General features: G+C 42.8%; 1 protein-coding gene across 1 annotated transcript; it reads left to right on the top strand.

The window, feature by feature from the left end:
* The first annotated feature begins 10,595 nt into the window (after positions 1-10,595).
* Apod (apolipoprotein D) lies at positions 10,596-22,210 on the top strand. Its single transcript, XM_013019410.1, has 4 exons — positions 10,596-10,715; positions 15,157-15,278; positions 19,176-19,264; positions 21,975-22,210. The coding sequence occupies exons 1-4, from the start codon at positions 10,596-10,598 to the stop codon at positions 22,208-22,210; spliced, it is 567 nt and encodes a 188-aa protein (XP_012874864.1).
* Positions 22,211-22,998: the final 788 nt, after the last annotated feature.

Genomic DNA, 22,998 nt, shown 5'->3' with positions numbered 1-22,998 from the left:
CTGGGTACCCTGGGGCACACTGTTAACCTCAGCACTCATGAGGTATAGGCAAGAGGATCCGGAGTTTGAGGCCAGCCTGGGCTACATAGCAAAATTCATTCTCAAAACCAAAACAAACTGCTGGATGTTGGTAGGTCATGCTTATAATTCTAACTACTGAGCAGGCTGAGCTATGAAGACTGTGGTCTAAAACCAACTTGCGCAGCAAAGTCTGTGAGGCTTTTAACTCTAATGAACCAGCAAAAAGCCAGAAGTGGCTTTTTGAGTGTGGCTCAAGTAATAGAGCACTATTCTTTCCTTCTTTCCTTCCTTCCCTCCCTCCCTCTCTCTCTCTTTCTCTTTCCTTTCTTTCCTTCCTTCCTTCCTCCCTCCCTTCCTTCCTTCCTTCCTTCCTTTCTTTTCTTTCCTTCTGTCAGCTATGGGGCTTGAACTCAGCCTAGGCACTGTCCCTGAGCCTCTTTGAATGCTCAAGGCTAGCACTCTATCACTTGATCCACAGTACCACTTCCAGGTTTTGTGTTGCTTTGTTTTTGGGGGTTTTTTTTTGAGTGGTTAATTAGAGATAAGAGTCCCATGGGGACTTTTCTAGTTGGGCAGGCTTCAAACCATAATCCTCAGATCTCAGCCTCCTGAGTAGTTAGGGATTACAGGCATGGGCCACCTGTGCCCAGCTTAGAGCACTATACTTTAGTGAAAAAGCTAAGGGAAAGTGCCAGGCTCTTAGTTCAAGCCCCAGTACAGGCACCCCCTTCCAAAAAAAAGAGAAGACTTCAGATGTTTGAATTGATCAGATATAAATCTAAAAAAATGAATGCTGACCATGTTTAAAAAAGTAAGAGATAAACTCAAAACTTCCTCTGCAGGAAACCAAAATATGACCTAGCATAATTGAAATCAAGTCAAATTAAAATTTTAAGAAATAAAGAGTACAGTAACCAAAACAAAAATTTATGGACAAAAGTGCTTGTTATAGACAAAACCACATGGGCAAAATGTTGATGGTTTTCCATTGTCTTTCTTCTTCACTGTTGCAGGCTTAGAAACAGTGTCAGAATATGCTTGGGTTTTTTGCATGAGGATATACGTTGTAGAATAAATGAACCTAGGCCTCCTGCCTTCCAATGCAATCTTCTTTTCTACCCTATCAAGTTTCTGGTTTCCACAGTTGATTGCTTTCTTCCTGTTCACCTTTGATCTTCAGATGGTTCTAGCTCCTAACAACAAATGGCCACAGGGGGGCAGAAGGGAGAGGAAAGAGAGCTTCTGAATAAACTATAAAGTCTATAAAGTTAACTTGAAAAAAGAGGTTGGACTCAGTGGTCCAAAAAAAAAATAATAGAGTATATTAAGAAGACCTTTTTTTTTTTTGGTAACTCGAGGACATCACACCAAAGCAGTTCTGAATAATAAATGGCCCCAAACATGGCATATTCAGGACAGGATTTTTGTAGAGAATTCCCAGAGTGGTAGTTATCAGAGGTAGGTCATTGACTGGGCCAAAACTCTATGCTGCAAATCTGATTGGCAAATTGAGGACACTGAAGCTAAGACATGCCAGAAGCTGGAGGACACTGACTTCAATCGCTCATTCAAGTGTAGTAGAGCATTCTGCAGTTTAATCTTCAGCAGGTGTGGGTACCACCCTCTTTCAGCTTCTAGATTCCACTTAGAAAACATAGTCTTAGTTATTGGGCTGTTTTGGTTTTAAGACTTAGTTTCTCTATGCTGCCAAGGCTGGTCTTGAACTCCTGAAATCAAGAGATTCTCTTTGCCTGAGCATCCTAAGGTATGGACTACAGAAGCATAAGTTTGTTCTTTCATAATATTAGTCTGTAAGTACTAAGAAGTAAACATTCCACTCTTCAGTCAGCCATCTACACAATGACATTTAATAAATAAATAGTGGGTATGTGCAGGTTCTGTGCAAAAAGCCAGTACCCCTGCCTGGGGGTAGCATCCAGGAGGAGGGAAGACATGACAGCCATGGGTAACTCAGAATGTTGAGCTGAAGACAGAGCAATATGTACTGTAGAAACACAAAGCACAGCATGGGAAAGAATTGAGGAGGACATGTAAGCCAACTCATAAAGAGGAAATAGACATTCAGGAACCCTCTCAGGATGGGTTTTCACATGAAAAGTACAGCCATGTTTCCCCTTTGTTTTAACTCGATTAAAGAAAAAGCACTTTAGCAGGGTATTCAAGAAGACTCTGGTAATTGAAAGAATCGCTTACTAAGAAATAAAGACATTCCCAGCTGGATGACTTTATTGTTTGTTTTACTTAAAACAAAATAGTTCTCTATTTTTTGCCCCAAATGATCACCAAAATAATTCCATTTTTGTTGCTGAAGCAATCACCTATATGATGTAACATCATTCAAACAAAGGACTGTTTGCTCATGAAACCACTGGCCATGCTGATAAAGAAATGGCAATGTGCATGTTTTCTCTCCCATGTGGAAGCTACACCTAAAATACAACTGGACATGATAACTTATTCAAGGCTTTATGCATTTACAAGTGAACTCTTCTCAGGATACTCTTCTCAGGCCTGTAATACTAGCTACTTAGGAGGCTGAGATTTGAGGACTGTGGTTCAAAGCCATCTGGGGCAGGAAAGCCTGGGAGATTCTTATCTCAAATTAACTACCAAAAAGCTGGAAGTGGAGCTATGGCTCAAGTGTAGAGTGCTAGCCTTGAGCAAAAGAAACTCAGGGAAAGTGCCCAGGCCCTGAGTTCAAGCTCTATCTCACACACACACACACACACACACACACACACACACACACACACACACACACAAAGGATACTCTTAGAGGAGGAACCCAAAGGTGTGACTCCTCTGAATATCTAAAATACTATTTATCAAAATGAATTGAAGAAAATGGATACGTGATTTTATTGTTATTATTGGTATTGTTTTGGTTTTTGTTGGTTTATTGTTGTCTTTTGTGAGGTGGCAAAGAGAGGCAGAGGATGGAAAGGTGAGCAAATGCAGTCATAAGATTCAATATATACTATGTGGGAAATGAGTTATTTAACCTGTAGGCAGGGATGGAAAAGGGAAGCTGGGAGCAAGGAAAGAAAAAGGTGATGTTGTCCAAGAGTTGCATTCATTACCTGACTATGGAATTGTAACCTCTCTGTACACTCCATTTTAAAAAAAGAATTGAAGTGACAATGAAAAAAAAAACCCACAGAAATGGTGATACAGTTGACAGCGGGCAGGAGAATAAGGCAGATCTAAGTGAATTGATGTATTACCCTAACAAAACTTGTTTTAGAACACTGAATAGTATTGAGAATATTTAGACTTGTTTATGAACACCTAAAGAACAGGTGTGAACATAACAATGCTTATTCCCAAACTATGGGGCTATGAGGTGCTTATACTTTCTAAGTCCTACATTTGGCATAATTTTCCTTAGTTAAAATATATATTACTGCCAAGTGCCAGTGGTTCACACTTGTAATCCTAGCTACTCAGGAGGGTGGATCTGAGGATCATGGCTCAACACTCATTCAGGCAGGAAAGTCCATGAGACTTTTATCTCCAATTAACCCCACAGAAACAGAAATGGAGTTATAACTGGATTCTGTCCCAGCTTGTTCAGGGACAGCATCCAGGCCCTGAGTTCAAGTCCCAGTACTAACATACACACAACATATACATACACCACACACACACACACACACACACACACGGAGTAATCAGTGCTCCATTCTGGTGGAAGACTCAATCAGTCCACTAGACAGACAAACTACCTACTTCAGGGAAGCATGGCATATTCTCAGTTACCAGGTTCAGGAGAGATAGACACTCTTCTCCACCAAGTATCCTCTTGGCTGAGTGTTGGGCAAGCTCACGGGGCTGGCTGAGACCCTGAGCATCATATGCTGATGAGATTTTTCCCATCAAAATGAACCCTGTAAGGACATGGCTCCATCTCTTCTGCATGGTGGTGGGTTACTATAGTTCACTGGGAAAGTTGTTTGGAATTTACAAAAGCTCCAAATCCTGCCTTGGGGAGTCTGCGCCTCTTGGCTGGCTCACAGCTCTTCCTTTGTGACCACAAGATAGGTTAGATAATCACATGCTGGGTTGTGCAACTCTCATTATTTCCATGAGAGCAGCCTGGTGCACAAAAGGGAGGCCATTTTCTGGTTCAGATAAACAGCATCATCTGAAGACAGCAGCAGATGCTGTTCTCCAGGCAAACTCCTTGCCCCTACTTCCTTCCTCATCTTCACTCTACTGTCTCTATTGCTATTTCCCATAGTAGGAGGACATATGGAGAAGAATGGGAGCTGGTCAGTCCCGGCCCATAGGGCCTGGTAGGCCTGGTGTCTGTGGAAGGTGGAAAGCAGACAGGGGCCTCTAAGGCCTGAAAAGATGTAAAGGGAGATGTGTGGGATCCAAGGGGTCTAATGGTCCCCAGGCTAGTGTGACCCTCCCCTAACTTTCTCTCACCTCCTGCCCTGCCTGGGTCCTGCCTTCCTCCCATAGTAGGTTCTATTTCCAATCACAGGAGACTAGAATGGGAACAGGAGGATTCAGCTTTGATCTGGACAGAGGAAGGTCATTGCCAAGGCCAATGTGGTGCTAGGTAATGACAAAGCTGGGCCAGGAAGCCTTATGTTGTGGGTCACAGACCTGCAACCTGTGCTCTTTCTACAACCCCTAATGTGAGGAGGCCTCTTGAGCCAGGCTGTTGGGAGATTCTCAGACTCAGCCCTTCAATGTAAGTATCAACCTATCAAGACACTGCAATTGTAGCAGGACAAACTGGGGGCATGTCCTAGGTGCTTCACCATCCTGGAGAGACCACTGATTGCCCATTCCTCAAGGTCTCATGGGTCTGAGTGGAAGCTAGGATGTATTCAGTCTCCTGAGCCCTTCCTTCCTCTGCTGTCCACCGAGTGACTGTTCACCACATGATTCATGCTCAGTTGATTGTGAGTCTGTGTGAATCACAGATGCTCAAGTCCTTAAAGACTGTGCCATCTACGCATCTCTGTGGGTGCCCTGGAGATCATGCTTGTTAGAGGCAAAGGTAGGTCTGAGGTGGCCTCCTGATATCTCAACCAACATGGCTATGTCGGCTGACTCCTCTGATGACCTGGAAGTTTTCTAGTTATTGAAACTGAGGAGTTAGCGGTTACAGTGCCAGTCAAGCTGGAATGTTTGTCATACTTGAATTAGTCTATTTGGCATTCTGCACTGCAGGCAATCTGTGATGGAAGTGGAAACTCCTCTCTAGTCATCCAGATTTCAAATCTTTGATCATCTCTCTGCTCTGCAGATAACTTAATGTGATCCAACAAAAACTACTTCTAGGTTTCAATTTACACTCCGTTCCTCCACCCCTAGCAATATGGAGCTGCCTAGAATATGTAGCTTTGAGGGTCATAAAGGGTACTAAGAGAGGAGCTGCTGAGAGTACTATGATGTCTCAACTTCAGCTTCATCTGCACTGAAGAGGTATGTCTGCTGGAGATTATAATAGCAATCTGTCTCTAGTTCACTGAGGCTCAGAGAAGTAGGGACTTGTGCTGCATCTCACTCAGCAAGCTTGGTCTGATTTTTAATGCTGGCTCTGTTACCTGAGCTACATTCCAGGCTTGGGGTGAAATCCCTGATCCATTGCAGGAAATGAGATTGTTGATTTTTCATTTTCACAAGTAAGGAAAAATAAATACCAGATGTTTGAAAACATGCTACAGTTCATTTTACAGGAACTTAAAAGTACATTCTGATGGGGGAAAAATTAAATTAGAAAATCCACAAGGCAAAAAAGAAAAGATGTTTTGAATGAAGATGTGCTTTGTCTTTCTCTCACATCCATAAACAATATCTCATTGTGTCTTCTCCGGGGAGCAGCTGTGAAGGAAACTGGAGGAAGGGCACAGATAGAACACCCCATCTTTGTACTTCATACAGAGCTGGGCTTTTAGGCTGGCCTTCCTGAACTGTGGGGGGTGTGGCAGGCATGACTACTAAATGTCAATGACCTGATAGATGCTTATAAAAGGACTTGGGAGAAGCCACTCGCCAAGACCGGCATCTTGACGTGGCTGATGCTGCATGCAGAAACTGCTTTCATCTTGATCAAAAGGTATGTACTGTGGTTTTGTTTTTACTTATGACAAGTGATGCTTACCAGGGAATGGCTTTGCACTGCCCCTTTGCAGCCCATGGAGTGCTTGTACAGGGGCCTCACTAACTTGGTCTCATTTTTCTTCAGCCGTGTAAGGTACAACTAATTAGGATAATAAAACAAATACTATGTAAGTGAGAAGTGTGGATACACTAGGCAGCAGGCCTGTACTCACTCCAAAGTCTCCTCATATCCTACACCCTCCTCCAGTACACAAGACCATGAGAAAATTCCATGCACCAGACTGAACATGAACTCTGCACACAACCCGTAGTGCCTGGTTATAAAAAACCAAGTGAAAACTGGAATCAGGTGAGCAGAATGTTGAATATTTTGTTTGAAATCTATTGTTCTTGTTAGATTGGAAGACTAAAATGAGTCATTATGATTTATTTATTTGGGAAACATATTTGATTTTATCGTGAGAAACCTCAAAATCTAGTCTTAATGTTCTACAGCTCCCTGAGGTCCACACTGATACCCAGGTAGCCTTGGGGAGACTTAGGTTTGAATTCTGGTCTTATGGTATGTCAGGAAAGAAGCTGGGCAGACTAACCTCACTCAGTACAAGGAGAATGCTAGTGCAGGTTAATTTCAAAGGAGATACTGAACAGTTAGTGTAGAGCACATCTAGGAACTGTGGCTAGGGTTTCCCACAGACAGGCTCAGTGAATATTGGCCACACTCAGAGCCTGGCCTTGGATAAATGCATCTCAGCCTTGGAAGAATCGCTGGTAAGTTATTTGTTTTATTTTATGTCATTTTTGTGCCATTACTGAGGCTGGAACTCAATGTCTGGGCACTGTCTCTGCGCTTCTTTTGCTCAAGGCTAGCACTCTACCACTTGAGCCACAGCCCCACTTCTGACTTTTGGGGACTAATTAGAAATAAGAGTCTCACAGACTTTCCTGCCTGGGCTGGCTCCAAATCATGATCCTCAGATCTCAGCCTCCTGAATAACTAAGTTTACAGATATGAGCCACCAGTGCTTAGTTTGCTCTTAAGTTATTTGAGAGTAGGCTAAAATAATTTAAATTTGTTTTTAAAAGTCACACTCATTAGGATAATCTTCCTACGGTATCAGAAGGTATGAGAATATATGCTTATAAATAATTCATATCTTACCCAAGCCCATATGTATACATTAATGATATATTCAATAAATGCTGAGGCAAGGAAAATAGAAGGGACATAGGAAATTAGGAATCTATTAACCTCCCCTCTCTGAAGGAGTTTTAGCCATAGAAACCAACCTCTTGCAACCATGAGGCTTCTCTGCAAGAGATATGGCTAAAGGATATTATCTTTGTTCTATAATTCTCCTACGCACCCAAAATGTGTTTCAGCCTACTGGAGAATGTCTTGTAATAAGACATTTGTCAAAGTAAGACATGGAACTTCTATTATCATTGTTTCAAAGTGCAAAGAGACCCTGTAGAGGATGCACACTGTGTGTTACCCTTTAAGGTTCATGTTAGAGTAAATTAGACTTTGCCAGAAAACAACACAGACATCTAGGTACAAAGAACCAAGAAAAGGTTTATTGCCAGTAAAGGGACAGGCAAGACCCCTTCTCACAAGGGAGAGGAAGTCCTGGCTATTGTCTCAGGGGAATTTTTATAAACTCCAAGACTTTGGGAATCTTGCACTCCCAAAGGCGTGCCCTCTCAGGTGACCCATATGACCTGTGAGCGTTAGGGGATCTTGCTGCCTTATATGATTATAGCTGCCCCACAGGAGTGCTATCTCAAGGAAAAGTGGGGTAGAGGCTAATCATTTACGGCCTTTACTAAATGGGCCTAGTGTTGCCTAGGGAAAGAGCATGCTAAGCTATGAGACAGGAGGCTATTGATACCCAGGGACTGATGGGAAGAGCTCCTAGGGATACAGGAATCCCTTGAAAATGAATGCAAAGTTGGGTGGATTTAAACAAACTCTCCCTCTTCCCAAAGGTGAAAAAGCAGGTGCTGTTTACATGGCAGTGGAAGCTGGTGGGCAATGGAATCTCCAAGACCAAAAATGGTGGTCCCAATTCAGACTTGATAGAGGGCACCTCAGCAGCTATTCCTCCCTCCTCCACCAACACCAGCTGGCAGCTCCCGCCTGAGCTCTTACTCATTATATAACTGTTCTTTTGAAACCCAAGCAACAAAACCTCCAGAAGAAAAGCTATTGATTATTAAAGTTATTTGGAGGTTCAGAGACTCATAATGAAGTAGTTATAATTATTCCTGTTGTGACACATCCTTTTCAGTGCTCAGATCTGAGAACATTTTGCTTGCTTTGACTCAGTCATCTCATCACAGAGAGAAAGGCAGAGAGGTGGAAATAGCTTGTGGGCAGTTACAGGCAAGGAGTCATAAGGAAGGGAGCAGATTGAGGGCAAGTCAGTAAAGGGGGCAGAGAAGAGCCCAGGCTTCCCACAACCTGCCCTCAGCACCCTTCCTTCTCCAGCTACAGAGCCCCCTCCCCACCTCCTCAGCATCTCTAAGTTGCAATGCTCATTGCACAGTTACACACCAGCTGACAGTCCTTCTAAAGTTAAATGCTCATCATCTATTAAAAAAGCTTTGCCAGGTGCTGGTGGCTCACGCCTGTAATCGTAGCTACTCAGGAGGCTGAGATCTGAGGATCGTGGTTCAAAGCCAGACTGGGCAGGAAAATCTGACACTCTTATTTTCAATTAACCACCAGAAAACCGGAAGTGATGCTGTGGCTCAAGTGGTAGATTGCTCACCTTGAGTTGAAGAGCTCAGGGACAGCACCTAGGCCCAGAGTTCAAGACCCATGACTCGGAAAAAACAAACAAACAAATTAATTAATTAAAAGGCTCTCAAGTGGGGCACTGGTAGCTTAAGCCTGTAATCCTATCTACTCAGAAGTCTGAGATCTGAGGATCATGGTTTGAATCCACCTCTGGACATGAAAGTCTATAAGACTCTTTTCTCCAGTAAACTTCCAAAAGCCAGAAGTGAATCTATAGCTCAAGTGATAGAGTACTAGCCTCAAACCAAAGAAGCTCATGTAGGGCTGGGAAGGTGGCTCAGTGGTAGAGCGCTTGTCTTGCATGCATGAGGCCCTGGGTTCCATTCCTCAGCACCACATAAGCAGAAAAAGCTAGACGTGGCGCTGTGGCTCAAGTGGTAGAGTGCTAGCCTTGAGCTGAAGAGCTGAGGGACAGTGCCCAGGCCCAGAGCTCAGGCCCCATGACTGGCAAAAAAAAAAAAAAAGGAGAAGAAGAAGAAGCTCATGGACAGAATCCAGGGCCTAAGTTCAAGCCTCAGGACTAGCACCTAAAAAAAAAAGGCCCTCAACACAATATTAAAAAATTAGAAAGTGGGGCTTGGAAGGTGGCTCAGTGGTAGAGTGCTTGCTTGCCTTGCATGTTCAATTCCTCAGCACCACATAAGCAAAAAGAAAAAAAGCCGGAAGTGGCACTGTGGCTCAAGTGGTAGAGTGCTAGCCTTGAGCTGAAGAGCTGAGAGATAGCGCCCAGGCCCAGAGTTCAGGCTCCACGACCCTACCCCCCCAAAAAAAATTAGAAAGTATGACACTGTCTCTGATTTCAATAACTAGCATTTGTTAAGTTTACTTATTAAATTATACATATTTCTCTGTCTGTCTGTCTGTCTCTCTCTCTCTCTGTCTGTCTCTCTCTCATGAGGTAGCCTCTCCCTATATCACCTACACTAGTCTTGAACTTTTGAGCTCAAGAGATCCTCCCACCATAACCCCACATGCCACCAACACTGGCTTTATATTAATGGCTTCATTTAATTTACAGAAAGACTCATAAGGTATCCAGGTATGATTATCATTCCCACTCTAGGGGCCAAGAACCAAGGTCATAACTTGGACACGGTTATATTTGGTAGGTGGCTAAGGAAGAGTTTGAGCCTGTTCTCCCCTGAATACTGTTCTCTGTTATAGTCTTAAATCTATTTCTGGGGTTGGTAGAACGGTTCAAGGGTATGGAGGCTGGGGACATTTCCCTTAGGAATCTCATAGGATGCTCAATGCTTTGCCTTACTTAGATTTGTTTTTGTTTGTTATTTCATAGGTGGTTGGAAGGTTTCACTTCCCCTTTGTTTGTCTCCCATCACACCCTAAATACACACTATTGAGTCTGACAGCGTGAGGCCCTAGAGTAATTCTGAGGATAACTAGACTTGGTGCCCATCCTGCAGATACATATGTGTTGGGAGTAGGGTACAAATGGACACAGCAAGCTAAACACGGGCTGAGGGTATTCAAATGAGGTTCAAAAGACCACACAGTGTCATGGATGATCACACAGGTACCCCACAGGCTGAGGGGTGGCATGAACTGAAAAGGACATATGCTGAAAGCCAGGCACTTACCAGAATCTTTCTCCACCATTGTGTGTCCCCAGGAAGCTCAGACAACTTCAGCTACTTTGTTTCCAGACCCCAAGATGATGAAGATGATGTTGTTGCTCCCACTGGCGGGTCTGTTTGCTGTGGCCCAGGGTCAAGCATTCCATCTTGGAAAATGCCCTACTCCTCCGGTGCAGGAGAATTTTGATGTGAATAAGGTGTGGCAAAAGTCGAACTCTCTATTTGTTTAAAAGAAGCAACACCCTGGGTATGAGTAACACTGAAGTTATTATCAGTCACTGGCCCTCAGTATGAACGATTATTGGTCACACAGTATAACAATTTTAGTTACTTTTGCATTATCATAGTCCCAATACCTGACAGAAACAACCTAAGGGACAAAGGGTTTCTTTGGGCTCCTAGTTTCAAAAATGTCAGTCCATCAAGTCAGGGAGGGTGTGGCACAACAGAGTAGTTCATGTCATGGTGGCCAGGGAGCAGAAGAAATAAAAGAGGAAGAAGCTAGGGCAAGAGAAAGCTACCTAAGAACATTCTCCCATAGCCCATTTTTTCCAATTAGACCCACTTCCAACCTTTCAACACTTCCCAATAATGTCATCCTATTATGAATCCATCAAGAGACTTGTCTATTGATTAAGTCAGAGCCCTTAAGATCTAATTGTCTCTGAAACCCCCACACAAACTCACCCAATGTAGTACTTTATTAATCTCCTTTTCTTTTGACAGAACTGGAGTTTGAACTCAAGCATAGCTTCTTATTTGCTAAGCAGGTGTTCTACCACATGAGCCATGCCTTCAGCTCTTTTATTTTCGTGACAGGGTTTCCTTTTTTTTTTTGCCTGGGCTAGCTTCGGATTCAATCTTCCTATTTAAACTTGCTGTCTCATCTGGAATAACAAGTGCTTGTCACCACACTCAGCTTTTTCTGTTGGGATGAGACCTTGCAGATATTTTGCTTTGAACTATGATCTTTGTATCTCAGCCTCCTGAATAGTTAGAATAATAGGAGTGAACCACTGGAACCTGGCTCCTAGGTGTTTCTTAATCCAACCAAGTTAACAGTCAAGATTAATACCACAGGAAGTATACGGGAATGAGTCAAAATGTGAGAAGAGGGGCTAGAGACTGAGGGGGCAGAAGCAGTATCCTCAGTGTTGAAGGAGCTCCCACAAGTGGGGTTAGGAAAACGAGATCTATACTGAACCCTACAGTGACTTTCTCCATTAGTATTTTAAGGGACGATCCTTTATTTAGGTAAACTTGGTAGACCACAATGAAAGATCCAAGGAATTTAAGTTTTATTTCAATTTTGAGGTTGAAAGGCCCAAGATGCTTTGGAAATTATAATTGATTAGTATTTATAAAATACTAATGTGTGTATGTGTGTGTGTGTGTGTGCACTAGAGTTTGAACTTAGAGCTCCAATCTCTTACTTAGTTTTTTCACTCAAGACTAGAGCTCTACCATGTAAGCTACACTTTCACTTCTGTTTTTGTTTTTTAATTGGAGATAAAGGTCTTATGTATTTATCTTCCTTAGCTAGCTTCAAACCATGATCCTCAGATTTCAGCCTCTTGAGTAACTGGACTAGTAGGAATGAACAACCAGCCATTCACTCCCTTGCTTCTTTGTCTGCCTGCCTGTCTGTCTGCCTGCCTGCCTGCCTCCTTCCTTCCCTCCCTCCCTTCCCCCCACCTCCCTGGTTATACTGGGATTTAAATTCAGGGACTTCAGCTTGCTAGGCAGGTAATTTGCCACAGGAGCTACAACTTCAGCCCTAAAGCTGTTTTAAATGTATTATAAATTGGAACTACTTCTGAAGACATCTATGAAGCCAGTTTAGCTTTACTTTTTTATGTTAAGTGAATGTTAAGTTCAGCATTTTTTCTTTTTTGATCAGTCATGGGGCTTGAATTCAGGACCTGAGTGTTGTTCCTAAGCTCTCCCTCAAAGCTGGCACTCTACCACTTGGAGCCACAGCCCCACTTCTGTTTTGTAGGTTATTAATTGGAGATAAGAGTTTCATGACCTTTCCTGCCTGAGCTGGCTTCAAACTGTGATCTTCAGATCTCAGCCTCCTGAATTGCTAAGATTATAGGTGTGAGTAGTTAGCTAGACTTACAAGCATGAGCCACTAGCACCTGGAAAGTTCAGCATTTTTAATAGTTGTGCATGAACAAATGAGTGGACAGTTGTGGTCATAAATGTGGGTATATGTGGGTAGATAATGAGGGTATGTAAAGGTGCACAGGAAATGCAGGTGTGAAATTGGACAGGAAGCAGTGTAACTGCCTCCTGTTTGCAGTCTCATTCTGACATTCTGAAGATGAGCTCATTTCTATTTGCTTTGTTGAATAATAAAGTACTTTAAAATTTCTAAAATAATTTCAATTAATATTGGATTAGCTAAGTATACTCAAATAGTTTAAAGTTCTAAAGGTGCAGAAGAGGGCTGAGGGTGTGGCTTATTGGTACTATGCTAGCCCAGCAGGCATAAGGCTCTGGGCTTGCTTTCAGCACCTCATAGAAACATAAAGCAAAACCAAAAAAACTTAAGGTACAGAAGAATACACAATAAAAAAATTTCCTGTTTCCTTTGTACTTCAATTTCCTTCCCCAGGAATAACCAATAAGAATAGAGGATTATGTATATTTTTAGAAACAATGTATTCACAAACAAGAAAATATGTGTATACCTATAGAAAGCAGAATAGTGGCTTCTAGTGGCCACACCCTAAACTCTGGAACCAGTGGCTAAATTCCTTTATGTGGAAATGGGGATTCTGTAGATGTGGCTCAATAATAAAACTCAGGCTAATCTGGCCACTTATTATTGTGATTATTATTATTATTGAATTAGCTTGAATTATTCCAGGTTAACCATGTAATCCCTTAAATGTGAGAACCCTTCTGAGCTGTGATCAAACAGAGATCTGATGAAGTATTAAGAGTCAGAGAAAGAAAAAAGCATCAGAGATACAATATAAAAAGAATCTGATCTACTTTGGCTGGTGTTGAAAATGGAGGGAGTTCAAAACCAAAGAAAGCAGGTGACCCCTAAACCTGATAAAAGCAAAGTTCTCCCCTAGGGCATCCAGAGAAGAATGTGGCCCACATCTCCATTTTAGTCTATGAAGCTGAGATCAGAACTACAAGAACTATGAGATAATAAGTCTGAGTTGTTTTAAGCTTGTGGTAATTTATTATGCCACAATAGAAAGCTAATATCATAACCTCTTCCTCTATTTTTGCACAAAAAGTAGCTTAGATATAGCTACTACATCATTTTGTACCTAGCTCTTTACCATTCTTCATTAAATATATCTGAGATATAATTGCATATCAGTCATTTAAAAGAGGATGCAAAACTGTGTGCTGGTGTCTTAAGCCTTAGTCCTAGCTACTCAGGAGGCTGAGACCTGAGGATCGTGGTTCAAAGCCAGCCTGGGCAGGAAAGTCCGTGAGACTCTTATCTCCAATTAACTACTAGAAAACTGGAAGTGGCACTGTGACTTAAGGTGGTAGAGCATGGAGCTGGGAAGGTGGCTTGGTGGTAGAGTGCTTGCCTTGCATGCATGAGGCCCTGGGTTCGATTCCTCAGCACCACATAAGCAGAAAAAGCTGGAAGTGGCACTGTGGCTCAAGTTGTAAAGTGCTAGCCTTGAGCTGAAATGCTGAGGGTCAGCGCCCAGGCCCAGAGGTCACCCCCACAACTGACCAAAAAAAAAAAAAAAGAAGTGGTAGAGCATTAGCTTTGAGCTGAGAGCTCAGGGACAGCACCCAGGCCCAAGTTCAAGCCCCAACTGACCAAAAAAAAAAAAAAAAGAGGATGTATAAAGTTCCTTTGGATGAATGTACTATTTATCTAGCACTCTATTTATGTTCACTTAGACCATTTCCTGTCTCTTCTCATTACAAACAGTACTGAAACAAATAATCTTAAAAATGTATTCCCAGAAGTAAAATTGCTAGGTCAAAGTGTATTTTTAGTTTTGCTAAATGTTGCCAAACAGCCTTCCACAGAAGTTATAACTTGGTATTGTCTATGCTAGGCATTTTTTAACAGTATGAGGGGTCCCTTGGCCCTTACGGGCAGAGTGGCAGCTTCTTTAAAGACAACACTATACTTCTAAGTTCTGGATGGAGAACAAGGTCCTGCAGAGGGATGTCATCTGAATCCTGAGCACCTGTCGGAAGTCTTTGTGGCCAACTTCTGGTGCAGGGTCACAACCAACTTTGAGTCCTAGTGCCCTACAGCCAACATGTCTGACTGCACAAATTTCAAAGATGCTTTGTAAAATCCTGAAACCTTTGAAATGGAAGATTCTTTTCCAACATCTAGACTAATCCCTTCCTTTTTAGGATCTGGAATTTCACACAGGCTTTGACTGAAGAGGACATTGAGAACATACCTAAATAAAGAGCCCTTCAGGAATAGAATGTAGCATTCAACCAGAGCAGCACACATCCCATTCATTTGTTCTCATTTGAATCAATGTCTTGCTCAGTTACACGGGGAACAATGCAGCCTATTTTGCTGGTTTCCCCAGGAAAGGGCTTTGCTCTAAAGGACAACAGGATAGAGTTCGCAGGTCCCCGGTGAGACCCAGAGTTTTGCTCTATTTGTTGTCTCCACAGTATCTTGGAAGATGGTATGAAATTGAGAAGATCCCAGTGAGCTTTGAAAAAGGAAACTGCATCCAAGCAAACTATTCTTTAAAGGGAAATGGAAACATCAAAGTGCTAAACCAGGAGATGAGGTAAGAGACTACTCACAGAGTCCGGGCATGGTGCTGGCCTGGGGTGACTGGTACCTGTGTAATTGGAGTCAGGGAGAAGATAAGCATGCCTCAGGACTAAAATGCAGTCATTTATTTCATTAGCTACCTGCTGGGCACTGATGAATACCATGCCCTAGGAGAAGCACTAAGGTCTCAACAGTACCCTTCACTATGAGAAGCACTGGTACCAAAGACATTGGGACCACCTTGTACCAATGGTCCCCAAGCCCTTTCTGAATCTGCTCACAAAAACCTTCAGCTTTGCTTGGAACTGGGAACATTTCACCTCCCATGACAGTTTATCCTGTCTCTGGGCAGATTTACATGTTAGGAAACTCTTTTCATTAAGGCAAGAATCAAATTCCTATATACACATATGTTCACTCTAGGTTATGCAAACAGGGGATCCTTCAGGAGTATGCATTTTGATTACTAAGATGTGTGTGTATGTGTGTGTGTGTTAATACTGGGGCTTGAAATAAGCATGTTGTGCTCTCACTTGGCTTTTTCACTTATAGCTGGTGCTCTACTACTTGAGCCACACCTCTACTTCCAGCTTTTTTTTGCTAGTTAATTGGAGATAGAGTCTCCAGGATTTTTCTTTCCAGGGTGGCTCTAAACTGTGATTCTCAGATATCAGCCTTCTGAGTGGATAGGGTTACAGGCATGAGCCACTCTCACCCAACTATTGAGGGCTTTTAGCACTGACATTTGAGCCAATATTTACATGTTGGGAAGCAAATATACACTTAAACAGCACCAAGAAGTCCTTCCCAGCCACCTTCTGTCCACAAAGGTAACAGCATCAACAAACACGTTAGGTATTTCCTATGTGCAAGATACTATTGTATGTGTGCATGTATGCAAATTAATACATGCTCATTAATGCTCATAATAACCCTGAAGTAAGAACTATTGTTAATCCTATTTGTTTGGATGAAGAAACTTAGGTAGAGAAAAGTAAGTTAACTACTACACAGTGGATAAATGATTTAAAAAAAAACAAAAGCTAGCATTTGAATCCAGGAGAAATGAAATAGAGAGGAGAACTGAAGACAGGTGCAAGATAATGTTGGGAAAGGTTGTCCTTCCTGTTTGCTATAGGTTTGGAGAACTGTGTTCAATACCAAGAAAACAACTACTATCATGTGGAGTTCCTAGGCTCACAGAGATTCTCTGTGGCCATCCACTATCCACCAACCTCCCTGTCTAACAGCTGACCCTGTACTCCTGCATAAATCAGAGTAGTGAAGGAAGGATGTTTATTAAAAAAGAACAAGTCCAGCTCATTTCAGAACTTCAGGAAAGGGCTGCAAGAATAGAGATGCAGTTACCAGAGATCTCACAGGAATTTCATAGGCCCTTATTAGTCAGCTGTTTGATGTAACAGTGAAATCTCAGAGGTAATTAGCTTGGAAAGAGAAAAGGTTTATTTTGGCTTATGGTTCTGGAAGTACCAGTCTGAGATCCAGCACCCCATCCTTTAAGCCTCAGGTAAGGGTGACCCATCATGGTGGGAGTGGAGCAAACCACTCCCCTCAGGAGCCAGAAAGCAGAAAAGAGAAATCAGAAGAAACCAGGGTCCTACAATTGCCTTGAGGGCACACCCTAGTGACCCCAGGACTTCCCACTAAGCTCCACTTCCAAAAGTCCCCTCAACCCCGCACCTCCAATAGCACCACCCTAAGGCCAAAGCCTTTAACATGGACATTAGAGGACCTTTATTCAAATCAAAGTAGGCAACCAAGTTGTAATGATCTTATTTTAAGTATTTTTTTCCCATTCTAAGACCACAAATCAGAGATTTCTCCTTCTATTTCTCCATCTCTTTTGGAGTGGCTAGGGCCTTCTAACCATACCCTGAGTATTGGGCTGCTCTGCCTCTAAGACTGCACCTGTTTGAGACACAGAGTAGGTGGAGCAAAGCTTATTAGCTCAGGAAAAGATGTGGCTTCTCCTTTTAGGATGGCTACCAGATGAGAAGGTGTGGCAGGGAATCTGGGCAAGGGAATTCTCAGCCAGAATCAGAGAAACTGTGGGTTTAGAGTTCAGCTGCCTTGTATTACATCCTAGTTCTGCCACTCAGTATGTGATCATAGGTTAGTTAGGATTATCCTGTAGGTAATAATAAAATACTCCTCCATGAGACTGTTTGAGCATTAGGTGAGGAAACACATGTAAAACTCTTAAGACAGTGTTCGGCATGTCGTAATCATTGAATAAACTTGACCTTTTAGGGCTAAGCTGCTACTACCTTTGCAAATACAAATGCATTTTTCCATTGGTAAGTTGTGAATTTCTGATCAAGGACTGGTGTTTTGGAAACTGTTGTGTGGAACAAAATACAAATGATGGCAAAAAGGGAAGGACTGTGTTGGAAAGAGAGTGAGTTGTTGCTAAGTTACTGACTGCAGAGAGAAACAGACCAGTATTATAGCTGCCTGAGTTCCAGGTGAGAGAGCAGGGCATGCTCTTCAGCCCCTGGTATCAAACAGACAATACAGCCAGGAATATGAGAGCACATTTCCCAAGCTTCCTTACTGGTTGCTTATTGTCTGTCTTCTAGAACATCTATCATCACGAACCTGCACTAACCTGCTGGCCTTCTAACATGTGATTACTTTCATTTTAATCTAGCTGGCTTGCTTGAGGATTGATGGACAGCTAGCTCCTCTGTTACCTCCTAAGAAGGGTCTTCAGCTACCTGAGCACTTCCCTTCTCTACCCCCATGTCCAGGCCTTTCTCCTTTCCCCACAGGATCATGGGGTCATTGGGAGTTAACCAGAAATGTCCCAGGTTCCCTTGAAAGTGTGCAAGTATTGTATTCAATCTAAGACTATCACTTTTAAGAAGGGTCATCATTTTATGTACCACCAAGAAAGAAATGGCACTTCCAGGGGTGAGTCTTAAGTGACATCAGCCTAACCAAACACATGTTGTAATGTGCAAGGTCTAGAATCACCTGACAACCACTAAGTCAGTGTCCATGTCTCTCTACTGCTTGTTTTTACCTAGTCCACATCAAAATCTGCCATACTTGCTTGGATGCTTGCTTAACTGGTATGGGCTTCTGAGCTCAGCTCCCTTGATGAGACATGACACCACTGAGACCCAAGGAGAGGAAAGCATCTGCAACTCCAGACTCCCTGGATGTTTTGCATTATTTTCACTGGTCAGCTTCCTCCTTTGACTCTTTCTCATTTGTGAGGAAGTGAATCTTCTCTCTGTGTTGGGCTATTTTGCCACATTTTTCTTCTATTTTGCTCCCCCTCTCTTTAGAGTTTGGGAGCAGGAAATGGGTTGAAAAGCAAATGACAGATGGTCCAAAAGAACAGCGTTGAAGGAAAAAGGCCTAAACAATTATCGAAATCCAGACCATTTCCATAGTTACTTCTTATCACTGAGTGCTGCCTTTTCCCACTTGGTCTCTCAAAGGAAGGTGCAAAGTGTGCGTGCGTGCGTGTGTGTGTGTGTGTGTGTGTGTGTGTGTGTGTGTGTGTGTGTGTGTGTGTGGCGTATGTATGTACTGGGGCTTGGACATAGGACAAAGCTGGAGCTCTACTACCTGAGCCATAGCTCTATTTCCAGCTTTTTGGTGGTTAGTTAGAGAAAAGAATCTCATAAGACTTTCCTGCCCAGGCTGGGTCTCAACTTCAAGACTCAGACGTTAGCCTTCTGAGTAGCTAGGATTATAGGTATGAGCCACTAGTATCCAGTTCCAGGACTGCTTTTGAGAGCCTTATACCAGAAATCACCATGTTAGCCACCATGGTTCCTTGAAAGGCATAAATCTTGACTTTTCAATGAGTTGTCTTTTTTTCCTTCATTTAAATTCCATTTCTTTTCTTTTCTCTTTTGTTTTCCACTTATTACAGACCTGATGGAACGGTGAACCAAATTGAAGGTGAAGCTACCCAGAGCAACCTTACAGAGCCAGCCAAGCTGGGAGTTAAGTTTTACCAGTGTAAGTATCCATTTTTCTCAGGAAATTTAAGGCATAGGCATATGCAAATGGAAGTCTATACCTTAGTTGAAGGACTTTTGTCACACCGGAGTGCCATCCATCAGGGCACAATACACAAGTATTTGAGTACACACTCCATACCATACACTGGGTTAGGCCCTGAGATGAAATGATGTGCACGACAAAGCTGGCCTTGTCCTTCGTAAGTGGACATCCCAGTAGGCTGCTGATCTGCAACCAGATTTACCATAGGATGATCTGTGGTGTTCCTTCAGATGAGCCCTAAAGGGAAGCGTATGTGGCACAAGCGGTGGGAGACCTATTATGGTGTTACTTCTCAGGGGAACAGAAGACCCCAAATTAGAAGGTGTGAGTAGAACAACTAACATCTGTTATGGGAGGCAAGAGATGCAAGAATGAAGGCAAATTTGAGCCCTGGCACTGCCACTTTCTAGTCACGTTGTTGGGACTCTAAGAGAGATGTAATCACAATCCGCCCTGGATTCTAAGATAACTGGAGAATGGACACAGGAAACAGGGATAGAACAATGTCCCTGGAGACAAACTGGAGAGCTGAGCTTCGAACAGTGAGGTTTTCTAATGCTGGAAAGTATTTGGGATACCTTCTCCATCTTTCATAGCAGATGTTAAAGTCACCAGCTGCAAGAGAAATCACTATCCCACCACCCTACCACCCTTAAGAAACACACACACACACACACACACACACACACACACACACACACCAGTGAAGTCTAGAGAAAAAGATGTTAAGGAAGGAATGTTGGAAGGAGAAAATAGCACTTCCCACCCATATGACTTTGAGCAAATAACTTCACATTTACCTACTAGGAATATCTTCCCAGTGTCATGAAGAGAAACTTAGATAGTGCATGTTCTGTACACATTTATTCAAATTAGTTCTTGTCATTTTTACAAAGAAATTGAAGAACAGGAGAGCTGAGTGATGAGGGAAGCTACTGAACTATCTAGAGGTAGATTTGGACTTCATTCCCATGCCTCCAAACTCTTAAGTGAGTTTCTTTCAATAAAAAGATGGGGAAGGACTTGGGGAATGGAATGAAGATCAAATATCATTTGCACCATCCTCATAAGGAACATTGGAACAGGAGTTCACAGAGGCCTGAGCTGTTTCCTGGGGAAGATGAGGAGGATTTATTCTGGCTGGAGGACTTAGATATTTACACTGGGCCTTGCAGAGTATAGGGGGGATTATGGGAATGAATGGTCTAAGTAGAGGGAAAGGTATGGGAGCTGCCTGGATAAAGAAGCCAGAGCAAGAGAGGCTGCATAGAGTGAGGGAAAGGGTTAAGGGTGCCCTTGAGGGCCATGAGAGAGAGTTCACATTGCAATCAATGCCTGTAATAAGAGATTGTCAATGTCTCCTATATTGACATAGCTCTCTGTTGTAAGTGTCAATAGAGAGAGAGGAAGGTTTCTGTATTACAAGGAACTATCTGGAAAAACATATTCTTGAGAGTTAATACTCTGTGAGGGGAAGACAGAATGGGAATGTGCAGGTAGTATATGTTCTTGCTGCTGGAAAAGATAGGAAACAAAAACATTTCCCCCTCCCTACCAAGTCATGCAGTGTTCAAGACTTTTTCCAACTGGGGTCATGCAGAGCAGCTGAGCCTCACAGACAGATGTGTGATGGTATAGACTTCCCACCCTTGTGAGTGAGGCAGGCAGGGCACCGACAGTGCTGGCTTCCTCCCAGCATCCTCTGTTTCTGTATTTATAAATGAAGAGTAAAAGGTAGGAAGGAGCTTTGATGGCTGGCCCTCGAGTATCTTGTATTTCCTGATAAGCATCTGGGTCCTGAACATCTGACCAAACTCTGACTAGCTTCTCAGGTCATTCATAATGGAGAGATATTTTTTAGTGGAGGAAGTAGGCTACTTGAAACCCAGGAAAGTAAATCACCCCCAGAAAAGCCATTTGGAATTTCTAGGGGACAACATACAGCTTCTGCTTCGTACCTTTTCCATGGCTAGACTATGAATCTTTCTTGGCCTGGGCCTCCACTGTAGAAGCCCATTCGCAAAGGAAGTTTCTAGATCCAGATAGGGTAATTTCTCCATCTCTCCAGTTAGAGTGCCCTTTAATCTTTGGGTTTCCACACATTATGGATATCAATTGAGAAACTTTTATGGCTACTGTGATAGAAACAACTTATAAACCATAACCAACTGGCTTACCACATTAAGAGTGGGAAGATTTGCAGGGATCATACAGAAAGGACAAAAAAATCAGCCTCTGCTTTCTCCCTCAGGTAGATTCTAGAAAAAGTTGGGTGGTACACACTGAAATCCTGGGGCCCTAGCCCTATATTCTTTACTCACTTGGCTAGGTGATAACTCCATGTGCACTGGTCCACTGGATACACCTGAACCCCCTACTTGTCCCCAAGAAACCTTCTTCTACCAGGAAGGAGGATGTAACAATGGCTCTTAATGCTGGCCAAACATTAGAATCCCTGGGGAGCCATTAAAAGTACCAACCATCTGCAGATCTGAAACTAAGGAAGAAGTACAGGAAAGTGGGCTTAGTATCTCTTAAAGGCCCCATATGATTCCACTGTAAAAACCAGTTAATAACCCCTGACCACAAACAATAGGCTCCTATCCTGCAGATGTGGCTTCTCTTGCCTGGGTCCTTTCTCATGCTGTCTTCCCCTGGTTCTCAGTGATGCCATCCTCGCCATACTGGATCCTGGCCACCGACTACGAGAACTACGCCCTCGTATACTCCTGTACCACCATCATCTGGCTCTTTCACCTGGATCATGTCTGGATCTTGGGAAGAAACCCTTATCTCCCTCCAGAAACAGTGACCTATCTAAAAGATATCCTGACTTCTAATAACATTGACATCGAGAAAATGACTACAACAGATCAGGCAAACTGCCCTGATTTCCTGTAAGAAGGCTCAGAAGGAAGCTGCAGAACACTCCATGTTATTTCTTTTGCTTAGCTTTTCCCCACCCACCCCAGCCCACCCCTTATAAAGGCAAACCAACCAATCATCATAAGCCACTGCCTCTGGAGTTTGACTACAGAGGCCCATGGAAAAAAAAGTCATGGAAAGTTGGCTCAAATACAGCTATGCCCCACCCCATTACCCTGCTAGCCTAATAATAAATACATTGCCGACCTATTGTGCTCACAGTGGAATTCCTATTAGCTTGATTATTGTGGATTTCTATTATAAACCTATGCTTAGAAATACTGCAACTCTTACATTGAAAAAAAGAAAAAAAAAACAAAGCTCTGAATGGGTCTAGTTTAAAGGTAGTAATCCTGTTCTGGGAAGGGAAAGCTGATAGAAGACATTTTGGGGTGACCTGGAACCAATACCCCATTCTGCAACAGAGGCTCTTATAGGGGAATGATTTAGGGGTTTTGAAGTTCTGTCAGACAAGTTTCTTGAAGGTCTTATCATCTTATTATCTCATCAAGATAATGAAGAATGGTCACTGCAGGGGATGCAGGGGGGTCATGCAAAGAAGGAGGGAGTCCAAGAGGGAGAGGATAGGGGGTTAGAAAAAAAATGAGCTAAAAATCTTTTAGTCTTTTTTCAGTTTACACCAACTGCATTCTAAGCATTGAAAAACCCAGAAACTCTGTTCTTCTACAGAAGCTCATAGTCTCACAGTCTAGTAAAGAAGATATGTCTTTACTTGTTTGTTACTACAACTTATCAAATACAGG

The sequence above is a fragment of the Dipodomys ordii genome, unplaced genomic scaffold (genome assembly GCF_000151885.1).
Source record: "Dipodomys ordii isolate 6190 unplaced genomic scaffold, Dord_2.0 Scaffold45, whole genome shotgun sequence".
Lineage (NCBI taxonomy): Eukaryota > Metazoa > Chordata > Mammalia > Rodentia > Heteromyidae > Dipodomys > Dipodomys ordii.
The sequence above is the reverse complement of the archived record's forward strand: the minus strand, read 5'-3'. Positions and strand labels throughout refer to the sequence as shown.